Here is a 14937-nt window from a genome sequence, read left to right as displayed (position 1 = left end):
ATTTACCATCAGTACTGTACGACCTAAATTTCTGTTATCTGTGTCCTTGATCTGCTCATTGTCATCATTTTCTGTCATGGCGTTTGTGGATTCAGGCGCCGCCTTGAACTTAATGGACTTTGGGTTTGCCAGGCGTTGTGGTTTTTTCCTTGCAGCCTTTGCAGAACCCTATTCCTTTAAGGGGCATTGATGCTACATCCTTGGCTAAAAATAAACCCCAGTTTTGGACACAGATGACCATGCGCATGGCGCCAGCCCATCAGGAAGATTGTCGATTTTTGGTGTTGCATAATTTGCATGATGCTATCGTGCTGGGTTTTCCGTGGTTGCAGGTACATAATCCTGTGTTGGATTGGAAGTCCATGTCTGTGACTAGTTGGAGTTGTCAGGGGGTTCATAATGATGTTCCTTTGATGTCAATCTCCTCTTCTTCCTCTTCTGAAATTCCAGAGTTTTTGTCTGATTTTCAGGATGTATTCGATGAGCCCAAGTCCAGTTTTCTTCCACCGCACAGGGACTGCGATTGTGCTATTGACTTGATTCCAGGCTGTAAGTTTCCTAAGGGTCGACTTTTCAACCTGTCTGTGCCTGAACATACCGCCATGCGGAGCTATATTAAGGAGTCTTTGGAGAAAGGGCATATTCGGCCATCTTCTTCACCGTTGGGAGCGGGGTTCTTTTTTGTTGCTAAAAAAGATGGTTCCTTGAGACCCTGTATTGATTATCGCCTCTTGAATAAAATCACGGTCAAGTTTCAATATCCTTTGCCTTTGCTTACCGATTTGTTTGCTAGGATTAAGGGAGCTAGTTGGTTTACTAAGATTGACCTTCGGGGGGGCATAAAATTTTGTTCGTATTAAGCAGGGTGATGAATGGAAAACTGCGTTTAACACGCCCGAAGGCCATTTTGAATACCTTGTAATGCCATTCGGGCTCACTAATGCTCCATCTGTTTTTCAGTCCTTCATGTATGATATCTTCCGGACTTATATTGATAAGTTCTTGGTTGTATATTTGGACAATATTTTGATTTTTTCCGATGATTGGGAGTCTCATGTGGAACAGGTCAGGATGGTATTTCAGATCCTTCGTGACAATGCCCTGTTTGTGAAAGGGTCTAAGTGTCTCTTTGGGGTGCAGAAGGTCTCTTTTTTGGGCTTTATTTTTTCTCCCTCGTCTATAGAGATGGATCCGGTTAAGGTTCAGGCCATTCATGATTGGATTCAGCCCACATCTGTGAAGAGCCTTCAGAAATTTTTGGGTTTTGCAAATTTTTATCGCCGTTTCATTGCTAATTTTTCCAGCGTGGTTAAACCCTTGACCGATTTGACGAAGAAAGGCATGGATGTGGCGAATTGGTCCTCTGCGGCTGTCTCTGCCTTTCAGGAGCTTAAACGTCGATTTACTTCTGCTCCGGTGTTGCGCCAACCGGATGTTTCTCTTCCGCTTCAGGTTGAGGTTGATGCTTCTGAGATTGGGACAGGGGCCGTTTTGTCTCAGGGATCCTGTTGGTTCCTTAATGAAACCGTGTGCCTTCTTTTCCCGTAAGTTTTCGCCTGCTGAACGCAATTATGATGTCGGCAATCGGGAGTTGTTGGCTATGAAGTGGGCGTTTGAGGAGTGGCGACATTGGCTTGAGGGAGCTAAGCACCGTATTGTGGTCTTGACTGATCATAAGAATTTGATTTACCTCAAGTCTGCTAAACGGCTGAATCCTAGACAGGCTCGTTGGTCTTTGTTTTTTTCCCGTTTTGATTTTGTGGTCTTGTACCTTCCGGGTTCTAAGAACATTAAGGCTGATGCCCTCTCTAGGAGTTTTTTGCCTGATTCTCCTGAGGTCTTGGAACCGGTCGGTATTTTGAAAGAAGGGGTGGTCCTTTCTGCCATTTTCCCTGATTTACGACGGGTTCTTCAGGAATTTCAAGCTGATAAACCTGACCACTGTCCTGTGGGGAAATTGTTTGTTCCTGACAGATGGACTAGTAGAGTGATTTCTGAGGTTCACTGTTCCGTGTTGGCTGGTCATCCTGGCATTTTTGGTACCAGAGACTTGGTTGGTAGGTCCTTTCGGTGGCCTTCTTTGTCGCGTGATGTGCGTTCTTTTGTGCAGTCCTGTGGGACTTGTGCGCGGGCCAAGCCTTGTTGTTCCCGTGCTAGTGGGTTGCTTTTGCCATTGCCGGTCCCTGAGAGGCCCTGGACGCATATTTCTATGGATTTTATTTCCGATCTTCCGGTTTCCCAGAGGATGTCGGTTATCTGGGTTGTTTGTGACCGGTTCTCTAAGATGGTTCATTTGGTGCCTTTGCCTAAATTGCCTTCCTCTTCGGATTTGGTTCCGTTGTTTTTTCAGCATGTGGTCCGTTTGCATGGTATTCCGGAGAATATTGTGTCCGACAGAGGTTCCCAGTTTGTTTCTAGGTTTTGGCGGGCCTTTTGTGCTAGGCTGGGCATTGATTTGTCTTTTTTTTCTGCGTTCCATCCTCAGACAAATGGTCAGACCGAGCGAACTAATCAGACTTTGGAGACGTATTTGAGATGCTTTGTGTCTGCTGATCAGGATGATTGGGTGGCTTTCTTGCCATTGGCCGAGTTTGCCCTTAATAATCGGGCTAGTTCAGCTACCTTGGTTTTGCCTTTCTTTTGTAATTTTGGTTTTCATCCTCGTTTTTCTTCTGGGCAGGTTGAGCCTTCTGACTGTCCTGGTGTGGATTTTGTGGTGGACAGGTTGCAGCAGATTTGGGCTCATGTGGTGGACAATCTTGGTGTTGTCTCAAGAGGAGGCTCAACGTTTTGCTAATCGTCGTCGGTGTGTTGGTTCCCGGCTTCGGGTTGGGGATCTGGTCTGGTTGTCTTCCCGTCATGTTCCTATGAAGGTTTCTTCTCCTAAGTTTAAGCCTCGGTTTATTGGTCCTTATAGGATTTCTGAGATTATTAATCCGGTGTCTTTTCGACTGGCGCTTCCGGCCTCTTTTGCTATCCATAATGTCTTCCATAGATCTTTATTGCGGAAATATGTGGAGCCCGTTGTTCCCTCTGTTGATCCTCCGGCCCCTGTGTTGGTTGATGGGGAGTTGGAATATGTTGTTGAGAAGATTTTGGATTCCCGTTTTTCATGGCGGAAGCTTCAGTACCTGGTCAAATGGAAGGGTTATGGCCAGGAGGATAATTCTTGGGTTTTTGCCTCTGATGTCCATGCTGCTGATTTGGTTCTTACCTTTCATCTGGCTCATCCTGATCGTCCTGGGGGCTCTGGTGAGGGTTCGGTGACCCCTCCTCAAGGGGGGGGAACTGTTGTGAATTCTGCTTTTGAGCTCCCTCTGGTGGTAGCAGATGGTAATGCAGTTGTTCCTGGGCTGCAGTCTTGGACAGGTGTATCTGCTAATTGCAGTTCTGACTGGGGTATTTATGCTTGCAGGACTCATTAGTCCTTTCCAGTTGTCATTGTTTTTTGGGATACGATGTATCTCTTTCTGGCTTCTCCTGCTTGGCTGCCATTTCAGCAAAGATAAGTGTCTGTTTCTTTTTCTGTGGCACTCAGGCTGTGTGCTTGTTTTTGATTGTATTCCTGCTCTGATTGTAGGATTCGCTGGAGTTGCAGATATACGCTCCTACGTCTTTAGTTAGATGGAAGAAGTTTTTGTAGATTCTGCTGTGGATATTTTTGAAGGGTTTTAATACTGACCGCACAGAACTCTGTCCTATCCTGTCCTATTTTAGCTAGAGGGGCCTCTTGGGCTAAATCCTGTTTTTCTGCCTGTGTATGGCTATTTCCTCTCCGACTCGCCACCAATATTTGTGGGGGGCTGTCTATCCTTTGGGGTTCTGCTCTGAGGCAAGATAGTATTTCCATCTTTAGGGGTATTTAGTCCTCCGGCTGTGACGAGGTGTCTAGGATTGTTAGGTACACTCCACGGCTCCTTCTAGTTGCGGTGCTAAGATCAGGATTGCGGTCAGTATAGTGACCACCTACTCCAGTGAAAGTTTTCATGTTACTCCAAGGTCACCGAATCATAACACATATCCCTGTTAGTTTTTGCCACTGCACTTGGGGACACTTTCAAAGTTTTCCCAATTTTTCAGACTGACTGACCTTCATTTCTTAAAGTAATGATGGCCAGTCGTTTTTCTGCACTTTGCTGCTTTTTTCTTGCCATAATCTATCTATACAATCATCTAAAGGTCACTTCCGTCTGTTTGTCTGTCACGGAAATCCCGCGTCGCTGATTGGTCGCGGCCGGCTGGCTGCGACCAATCAACGACGGGCACAGTTTGGCTGCGAGTTCCCCTTCCCTACTCCCATCCAGTCAGTGCTCCCTCCCTACTGCCCTCCAGTCAGTGCCCCCATAGCGGTTTAGCAGTCCTTTAAACAGACTGCGTTACACCGCGGCATAACGCGGTGTAACGCAGTCCCTTAACGCTGCTATTAACCTTGTGTGACCAACTTTTTACTATTGATGCTGCCTATGCAGCATCAATAGTAAAAAGATCTAATGTTATATAATAAAAAAAAAATTAAAAATCATTATATTCTCACTTTCCGGCGCCTTTCCCGCTCCTCGTGATGCTTCGGTCAGAAAGAATCCATTGCGGCAATGACTGGAAATTAAGTAGTGGTCTCGCGAGACCGCTACATCATCACGTGTTGTTGCCGCAATGCAACGCACGCACACACACACACACGCACACACACACACGCGCGCGCACACACACACACACACACACACACACACACACACACACACACACACACACACACACACCCCTCTCACCTCTCCACACGCTCTTCTGCAGCATCACCTTCAGCTTCCTCTCTGGCATAGCCGTCAGCCGCGGTGCTGAATAATGACGTTATCGAGCCGCGCCGCTGACTGCTGTGAGACAGGAAGTGCGGCCAAGAAGCAGGATGGATCGCTACAGCTTCGCTGCCATTTTCTTCTGTAGGCAGCGGAGCTGCAGTGATCTCTCACTGCCCGTTGCACATGAGGGGAATCTGGCCAGGGCCCCCCCGGAGCCTCAGGGTCGGATAAACATGCTAGATTGCCCTCATTATTAGCCTCCCTGCAGGAGCCCCCTGGAGCCTCTGGGCCCCGGTGTAGCCGCATCGGCTGCACAAGTGGTGTGTCCTCCCATGTGACAAGAAAGAATTCATATTTGTGAGACTCTATCATAATGTGACCAAGTTTCCTCATCCAAAATTCCCAACACACACAGTTCCAGCACACAATCAATCGGTACCCAAATTATTCTTGATGGTGTAGTAACCACTTCAATCCATTATCTCCTCATCACTACACAATTCCAGATAAGATCCACCTCCAATTCCCCACATCTATGACAACCATCAGAGGATAATCCACCAAACCTATATAATTTGAATGGGGATAGGTAAGATTGATGCAAAATATATACCGTATATACTCGAGTATAACCCGAGATTTTCAGCCCATTTTTTTTAGGCTGAAAGTCCCCCTCTCTGCTTACACTCGAGTCATACCCAGGATCGGCAGGGGAGGGGGAGCGGGGGCTGTCTAATTATACTCGCCTACTCCTGGTGCGGTCCCTGCACGTTTTTTTTCACCGGCGCTGACCGCTTCTTCCTGTACTGAGCGGTCACATGGTACCGAGTCATTAAGTTTTCCCATTTTTTTTTGTGGTAAAATTAGAGGGGTCAGCTTATACTCGGGTCGGCTTATACTCAAGTTTATACGGTATTTGTGTAAGTTTATTATTTACAGTTGGTGATACCATTGTGTGGGCTTCTAAAGCATCACTCCATTGTTCTTCAGTTAATGAGGGTATCAATTTTCACCATTTGTCATCCATGAGAAGCTGAGTGGATGCAATATTTGACTTAACTGAAAAGTGTATATTGTAGAAATTACACCTGTAGGTCCTTTGGTAATGAGCACACTTATTAGCGAGTATCTAGATATCCGCATTCTAGGATGTGAAAACTGGTGCATAATATCATGTCTCATTTACAGAGATCTATAAAAATCCCTGTGTGGAACACCATATTTTGTATGTAGTTTGTCAAATGATAGCAGTACTTCATTTTCAAATACCTTGTCCAGTGTTGTTGTTCCATATTGCTTCCAAAATATAGGCTCTTGTAATATCTACAGGCGTGGCAACTCGTGGTTGTCCCATAACCGAGTCTCACAAACTTAGTCAGTAAATTTCAAAATTCGTTTGCTTTCCTTCCAGATCTGTTTCGCAAGTTTTTGCAAAAATAGCAATCCCTGTGGTGGTTTTTAAGATCCCTCTGAGGTTAAAACATTTTTTGGTGAATTTTTTTTTTCCTTTCCACAAATCAACGATGTAAAATTCGGTTAAGCACCTTTGGGCTCATGGTGCTCATGACATATCTAGATACATTTCGTTAGGGGTCTAGTTTCCAAAACCGAGTCACTTGTGGGAGTTTTCCAATGTTTAGGCACATCAAGGTCTCCTTTGCATTCCAAAATGTCACTCCTTCTTTTCTAAACCCTGTCTTGCTCCCAAATAGTAATTTTCCCCCACATATAGTGTATCTGCATTCTCAGGAGAAATTGCACAACAATTTTTGTGGTTGATTTTGATCCCGTTACCTTTTAAAAATTAAAATATTTGGGACTAAATTAACATTTTTGTGGGAAAATTTTTGTGACTCACCTGGGGGGTTCATGGTGCTCACCACACAAATAAATAAGTTCCCTGAAGGGTCTAGTTTGCAAAATGGTGTCACTTCTGAGGTGTTTCCACTGTTTAGGCACATCAGGGGCTTCACAAATGCGACATGGCTTCTGCTAATTATTCCAGCAAATTTTGCTTTAAAAAAGTCAAATGTTGCTCCTTCCCTTCCGATCCCTGCAGTGTGCCCAAACAGTGGTTTTCCCCCATATATGGGGTATCCTCATGCTCAGGAGAAATTACCGTATATACTCGAGTATAAGCCGACCCCCCCCCCCCCCCCCCCTCCTTCCTAATTTTGCCACAAAAAAACTGGGAGAAGTTAATGACTCGAATATAAGCCAGCTACCGGTAAATTTCAAAAGTAAAAATACCGTAGATACCAATAAAAGTAAAATAAATTGAGACATCAGTAGGTTAAGTGTTTTTGAATATCCAGATTGAATCAGGAGCCCCATATAATGCTCCATAAAGTTTGATGGGCCCCATTAGATGCTCCATATTAAAATATGCCCCATATAATCCTTCATAAAGGGTAATAAGGGCCCCATAAGATGCTCCATAGAGATATTTGCCCTATATAGTGCTGCACAAACGTTTTGTGTTATGGACCTGGTGGTTAAGAGCACCCGGAACGACCTGATGGTTAAACTCACACAGGACAAGCTCTGGAAAGTGGGAGCTCTGCTGACCGCAACCCCTAATCCTATCACACAACTAGAAATAGCCGTGGAGCGTACCTAACTCTGCCTAGACGCCTCTTCACAGCCTAAGAGCTAACTAGCCCTAGAGATAGAAAATAAAGCCTACCTTGCCTCAGAGAAATTCCCCAAAGGAAAAGACAGCCCCCCACATATATTGACTGTGAGTTAAGATGAAAGTCACAAACAGAGAAATGAAACAGGTTTCAGCAAAGGGAGGCCAGACTTACTAAACAGACTGAGGATAGGAAAGGTATCTTTGCGGTCAGCACAAAAAACTACAAAAAGACCACGCAGAGTGTGCAAAAAGACCTCCGCACCAACTCACGGTGCTGAGGTGCCACTCTGCATCCCAGAGCTTCCAGCTAGCAAGGAAAAATCATGATAGCAAGCTGGACAAGAAAACAATGAACAAATAATTAACTAGCAGGGACTTAGCTTCTGCTGGAGTAGACAGGTCACCAGAAAGATCCAAGAGCGAACTGAACCAGTACAAGAACATTGACAGCTGGCATGGAGTAACGATCTGAGTGGAGTTAAATAGAGCAGCCAGCCAAAGAATAAACTACGTCACCTGTGGAATGAACCTCAGAAGCAGCAGCTTCACTCATAGCCACCAGAGGGAGTCCATGGACAGAACTCGCTGAAGTACTATTCATGACCACAGGAGGGAGTTCGATAACAGAATTCACAACAGTTTTGGCCCCATAAAATGCTCCATACAGATAATTGCCCCATATAATGCTGCACATGGCCCCATAAGATCATCCATACAGTCACTTGCCCCATATAATGCTGCACAAACGTTATGGCCCCATAAGATGCTCCATACAGTCACTTGCCCCATATAGTGCTGCACAAACGTTATGGCCCCATAAGATGCTCCATACAGTCACTTGCCACTTATAGTGCTGCACAAACGTTATTGCCCCATAAGATGCTCCATACAGTCACTTGCCCCATATGCTTTTGCTGCGATAAAAAAAAAAAAAATCACATACTCGCCTTTCGGCGCTCAGGACCCCCGGCACTTTCAGTAGTCACCTGCTCCTCGTTCCGGTGCGGCTCCGTCTTCAGCACTGACGTTCACGCAGAGGGCGCGCACTGACCACGTCACCGCGCCCTCTGACCTGAGCGTCACAGCCAGAGGACGCTGAAGATGGAGCCACACCGGAACGAGGAGCGGTGAATATCGCGCAGCGCTGCCCTCCCCGTATACTCGCCTAATCCTGGCACGGTCCCTGCCTGTCCCTGCTTCTTCCAGCGCTGCATCTTCTTCCTGTATTGAGCGTTACCGCTCATTACAGTAATGAATATGCGGCTCCACCTCTATGGGAGGTGGAGCCGCTTATTCATTACTGTAATGAGCGGTACCATGTGACCGCTCAGTACAGGAAGAAGCTGCAGTGCTGGAAGAAGCAGGGACGTGCAGGGACTGCGCCAGGATTAGGTGAGTATAATTACAGCCCCCGCTCCCCCTCCCCTGCCGACCCCTGGGTATGACTTGAGTATAAGCCGAAACGGGGACTTTCAGCCCAAAAAAATGGGCTGAAAATCTCGGCTTATACTCGAGTATATACAGTACACAAAGTTTTGTCTTCATTTTTTTTCCTGTTAGCCTTAAAAAAAAATTAAAATTGTGTCTAAAAGTAAAATTTTAATGACAAAATGTTCATTTTCTTCCTTAAACATTACAAAAATTCCTGTGAAGGATTAATAAACTTCTGGAATGTGGTTGTGAGTGCCTTGAGGGGTGCAGTTTTTATAATTGTCATTTTTGGGTATATTCTGTCATATAGACCCCTGAAAGTCACTTCAAATGTGATGTGATCCCTAAAAAAAAAACATGCTTTTGTAAATTTTGTTGGGAAATATTTGAAATTGGTGGTCAAATTTTAACCCTTATAACCCAAAAAAATTGTTCCAAAAATTGTACTGATATAAAGTACCGTATTTTTCTGACTATAAGACGCATTTTTGTTCCCCCAAAAAAGTGTGTGGGTGGGGTCTTATGATCCGAATCGCTGTGCTTTAGAGGAGGGGGAGCAGCTCTGGGGTGGTGTCAGGGGGTTGGAGTGGGCTGGCTGCAGGCTGCAGAGACAGCAGGAGGTCCTGTGCTCCCTCTCATTGGCCTCATGTAATATTCACTGCACCTGCTGTCCATCATCTGGGTGATGAAGCTGCCCAAGTTGATTCACAGGGGAGCAAGGAATATTACATGTGCCTGCATCTCCCCCCCTCCCATCATAGATATGGCCCCGTCACTCTTATATGCCCCCCCGTGCTGCTGGCAGACACATCCCCCCCCCCCCGTGCTGCTGGCAGACACATGCCCCCCCCTGTGGTGCTGGCAGGCACATGCCCCTCCCTATGCTGCTGGCAGACACATGCCCCCCCTTGTGCTGCTGGCAGGCACATGATAAAATAACAAACACTTAACTCGCCTTCTGATGATGGCTCCATGCTCACAGCTCCTCGGTTGTGCTTCCTGTCTGTGCTGACAGCTGATCATGTGATCGGCACAGCACGGTGATGACATCATCTTCCAGCAGCACAGGGGGGAGGGGGGACGTGTCTGCCAGCAGCACAGGGGGACATATTGTGACCAGGGGGCATGTGCCTGCCAGCACAGGGGAGCATATAGTGACCGGGGGGGGGGGGGGGGGGCATGTGTCTGCCAGCAGCACAGGGAGGGGGGGGGGGTGGCATGTGTCTGCCAGCAGCACAGGGAGGGGGGGGCATGTGTCTGCCAGCAGCACAGGGGGGGGGGGGCATGTGTCTGCCAGCAGCACAGGGGGGCATGTGTCTTCCAGCAGCACAGGGGGGCATGTGTCTGCCAGCAGCACAGGGGGGGGGGGGGCATGTGTCTGCCAGCAGCATGGGGGGGGGGGGGGGCGTGTGTCTTCTAGCAGCACAAGGGGGCATATAGTGACCGGGGGGCCTGTACCTGCCAGCAGCACAGGGGGACATATTGTGACCAGGGGGACATGTGCCTGCCGGCACAGGGGAGCATATTGTGACAAGGGGGGGGGGGGGGGGGGCATGTGTCTGCCAGCAGCACAGGGGGGGGGGCATGTGTCTGCCAGCAGCACGGGGGGGAGGGCATGTGTCTGCCAGCAGCACAGGGGGGGGGGCATGTCTTCCAGCAGCACAGGAGGGGCATGTGTCTGCCAGCAGCACAGGGGGGGGGGGCATGTATCTGCCAGCAGCACGGGGGGGCATATAGTGACTGGGGGGTCTGTACCTGCCAGCAGCACAGGGGGACATATTGTGACCAGGGGGGCATGTGCCTGCCAGCAGAACAGGGGGCATGTGCCTGATGGCAGCACAAGGGGGCATGTGCCAGCACAAGGATTGGGTTATATAGATACCAGGATGAGGGACGTGTGATTTGTAAGACGGACACTGGTATTGTAAGACAGACCCCCATTGAACAAAAAAAAAAAAAAATTTTCTTTTTTTTTAACCAAATTTGTGGGTGCGTGTTATAGTCCGAAAAATACGGAAGTTGTGGGAATTGTTTTTTTAAACTATTTGTGTGACATATCGCTCTGATTTAAGGGCATAAAAATTAAGTTTGAAAATTTCTAAATTTTTGACAAATATCCATTTTTTCACAATTAAACGCAAGTCATATCGGAGAAATGTTACTATTACCGTATATACTCGAGTATAAGCCGACCCGAGTATAAGCCGACCCCCCTAATTTTGCCACAAAAAACTGGGAAAACTTATTGACTCGAGTATAAGCCTAGGGTAGGAAATGCAGAAGCTACCGGTGAATTTCAAAAATAAAAATAGATACCAATAAAAGTAAAATTATATATATAATGCTCTGCACCGTTCATTATTGCCCCATAAATGTGCCATAGAAAGCTGTGCCCCATATAGAATGCTCTGCACCGTTCATTATTGCCCCATAAATGTGCCATAGAAAGCTGTGCCCCATATACAATGCTCTACACCGTTCATTTTTGTTCCATAGCTGTGCCATATAGTGCTCTGCACCGTTCATAATTGCCCCATAGCTGTGCCATATAGTGCTCTGCACTGTTCATTATTGCCCCATAGCTGTGCCATATAGTGCTCTACACCATTCATTATTGCCCCATAGCTGTGCCATATAGTGCTCTGCACCGTTCATTATTGCCCCATAGCCGTGTCATATAGTGCTCTGCACTGTTCATTATTGCCCCATAGCTGTACCATATAGTGCTCTGCACTGTTCATTATTGCCCCATAGCTGTGCCATATAGTGCTCTGTACCGTTCATTATTGCCCACTAGCTCTGCCATATAGTGCTCTGCACCGTTCATTGTTGCCCCATAGCTGTGCCATATAGTGCTCTGCACCGTTCATTATTGCCCCATAGCCGTGCCATATAGTGCTCTGCACTGTTCATTATTGCCCCATAGCTGTACCATATAGTGCTCTGCACTGTTCATTATTGCCCCATAGCTGTGCCATATAGTGCTCTGTACCGTTCATTATTGCCCACTAGCTCTGCCATATAATGCTCTGCACCGTTCATTGTTGCCCCATAGCTGTGCCATATAGTGCTCTGCACCGTTCATTTTTGTCCCCATAGCTATGCCATATAGTGCTCTGCACTGTTCATTATTGCCCCATAGCTGTGCCATATAGTGCTCTGCACTGTTCATTATTGCCCCATAGCTGTGCCATATAGTGCTCTGCACTGTTCATTATTGCTCTATAGCTGTGCCATATAGTGCTCTGCACCGTTCATTTTTGTCCCCATAGCTCTGCCATATAGTGCTCTGCACTGTTCATTATTGCCCCATAGCTGTGCCATATAGTGCTCTGCACTGTTCATTATTGCCCTATAGCTGTGCCATATAGTGCTCTGCACCGTTCATTTTTGTCCCCATAGCTGTGCCATATAGTGCTCTGCACTGTTCATTATTGCCCCATAGCTGTGCCATATAGTGCTCTGCACTGTTCATTATTGCCCTATAGCTGTGCCATATAGTGCTCTGCACCGTTCATTTTTGTCCCCATAGCTCTGCCATATAGTGCTCTGCACTGTTCATTATTGCCCCATAGCTCTGCCATATAGTGCTCTGCACCGTTCATTATTGCCCCATAGCTGTGCCATATAGTGCTCTGCGCCGTTCATTATTGCCCCATAGCTGTGCCATATAGTGCTCTGCACCGTTCATTTTTGTCCCATAGCTGTGCCCCATATAGTGCTCTGCACCGTTCTTTTTTTCCCCATGGATGCTCCACATAAATCTGTGCCATTGCTGCTGCAATAAAAAAAAAAATGCCATACTCACCTCTCTTGCTTGCAGCTCCCCAGCGTCCAGTCCCGGCATCTCTCCGCACTGACTGATCAGGCAGAGGGCGCCGCGCACACTATGTGCGTCATCGCGCCCTCTGACCTGCACAGTCAGAGCGCAGAGACGCCGGGAAGATTGAGTGGCGCCCGGCGGCTGGAACGGGGACAGGTAACTATGACATACTTACCTGGTCCCGGTGTCCGGCTCCTTCTCCCGGACAGCTGTCTTCGGTGCCGCAGCCTCTTCCTCTATCAGCGGTCACTGTTACCGCTGATTAGAGAAATGAATGTGGCTCCACCCCTATGGGAGGTGGAGCCGCATATTCATTTATCTAATGAGCGGTCCCACGTGACCGCTGAACAAGGGAAGAACTGCAGCACCGAAGACCGTGGGACAGGCGGGGAGCGCCAGGATCGCTGGAAGCAGGTAAGTATGCCTCAGCGCCCTCACCCCCTCACCCGCCGACCCTGCCACCCACCTTGACTTGAGTATAAGCCGAGAGGGGCACTTTCAGCCTAAAAATTTGGGCTGAAAATCTCGTCTAATACTCGAGTATATATGGTATCATAAAGTACAATATGTCGCAAAAAAAATCAGAGGGATCTGTTCCAGAGTTATTACCTCATAATGTGGCACTGGTCAAAATTGAATAAATTGGCCTGGTTATGGAGGTGAAAAAGGCTTTGGGGCTGAAAGTGTTAAATACCATTTTTAACCTTCCTCCGGCTGAGTACGTACAATTGTAACTATTCCGTTTTAAAATTGCAATAACTTTTTTTTCCGAAAAGCCGTAGAGGGCTGAAATTTCGTGATATCTCTGCAGTTTTGGTCCAGAATATATTGGCCAAATTTCAATAAAATATATATGAAGGTACAATTGTACCTCTGCAGCCTGTTAACGTTGTAAAATTATGCAGCCTGACGAAGGTTAAACACCATGAAGTAATGTTTAGGATTAATACAGTGGTGCTGCCACACTACCTTTTAATTTACAATCTTGCTGTGTTTTACAGTGGTTTAGACGATTACAAAGGGACTATTACCAAACAAATGCCAATGAATAGAAAGTGTGCATGTTCAAAAGGTTGAACCTTTGAGATGAGTAGATATCTTTGGATAGGGTTATATATATTTCTGGGAATTATTTTAACTTTTTTTTTTTTTAACTTTGCTGGTTTAGAACTACCTAGCATTGGTCAATACTGTTGAGGGAGATGCAGAAGAACAAATGCAGGAGGGGCTTGAAGAGATTGATGATAAAGTGCAACACAAAAAGAGGAATTATTCAGCACCAAAGGTACCGGTATGTAGCAAAAACTAAAGTTAACATTGCAACTTCTTGTAGAGTTTAGAATCTACTTTGTACATTTGCATCAATGAGCATATTTGATAAAATCATCAGCCCAACTCCTCACTCTGGTCATAACACCACAGAATCTGCAGTTGTAAGGCTAGGTTCACATTGCGTTAACAGCAGCCCGTTCAACACATGCGTTAACGGGCTGCTGTTAACGTAAGTGCCGACTTGTCATACCGCTAGCACAGATAGAGCATCTGCTAGCTTTATCTTCGCTAGTGGTGACGGACCCGGAAACGCTGCAGCCCGCGTCCCAGGGTCCATCAATCAATGACGGCACATCGCTAGTGCACGCCCATTATGGGCTTGCGCTAGCGATGCGTCCGCCATAGGGGTTAATGGCGGCGTTGGCGGACTGCGTTACCCTGCGGTGTAACGTAGTCCGTCTAACGGACCGCAAACACGCAGTGTGAACCTGGCCTAAGGCTGCCGTCACACTATCAGTATTTGGTCAGAATTTTACATCAGTATTTGTAAGCCAAAACCAGGAGTGGGTGATAAATACAGAAGTGGTGCATATGTTTCTGTTATACTTTTCTTCTATTTGTTCCACTCCTGGTTTGGCTTACAAATACGGAGGTAAAATACTGACCAAATACTGCTAGTGTGACGGCAGCTTAAAAGTGATTAAAGTGTGTAAATAGAAAGTCACAAAGTCATTTACATCTGATTGGATGTAAAGAAAGTGTTAAGGTACCGTCACACTGAACGATATCGCTAGCGATCCGTGACGTTGCAGCGTCCTGGCTAGCGATATCGTTGAGTTTGACACGCAGCAGCGATCAGGATCCTGCTGTGCCATCGTTGGTCGGCGCAGAAAGTCCAGCTTTATTTCGTCGCTGGACCTCCTCCCGCAGACATCGCTGAATCGGCGTGTGTGACGCCGATTCAGCGATGTCTTCACTGG

At 46.8% G+C, this 14937-nt stretch overlaps 1 protein-coding gene across 6 annotated transcripts in view; it reads left to right on the top strand.

Moving 5' to 3' along the window:
• Positions 1–14937, top strand: part of PSIP1 (PC4 and SRSF1 interacting protein 1) — a 221445-nt gene that overhangs the window by 91466 nt on the left and 115042 nt on the right. For 2 of the 6 annotated variants that reach the window (XM_069765186.1, XM_069765205.1), the window contains exon 5: positions 13854–13976. The exons of 2 other annotated variants lie outside the window; for them this stretch is intronic. In XM_069765186.1, the coding sequence (XP_069621287.1) occupies positions 13854–13976 (123 nt within the window). The remainder of the gene's footprint in view (positions 1–13853; positions 13977–14937) is intronic. 2 more of the 6 variants (XM_069765196.1, XM_069765211.1) reach the window with 1 other exon arrangement.

Source organism: Ranitomeya imitator, chromosome 1, assembly GCF_032444005.1.
Source record: "Ranitomeya imitator isolate aRanImi1 chromosome 1, aRanImi1.pri, whole genome shotgun sequence".
Taxonomy (NCBI): Eukaryota; Metazoa; Chordata; class Amphibia; order Anura; family Dendrobatidae; genus Ranitomeya; species Ranitomeya imitator.
Note: the sequence above shows the minus strand (reverse complement) of the source record. Positions and strands in the feature narration are given on the sequence as shown.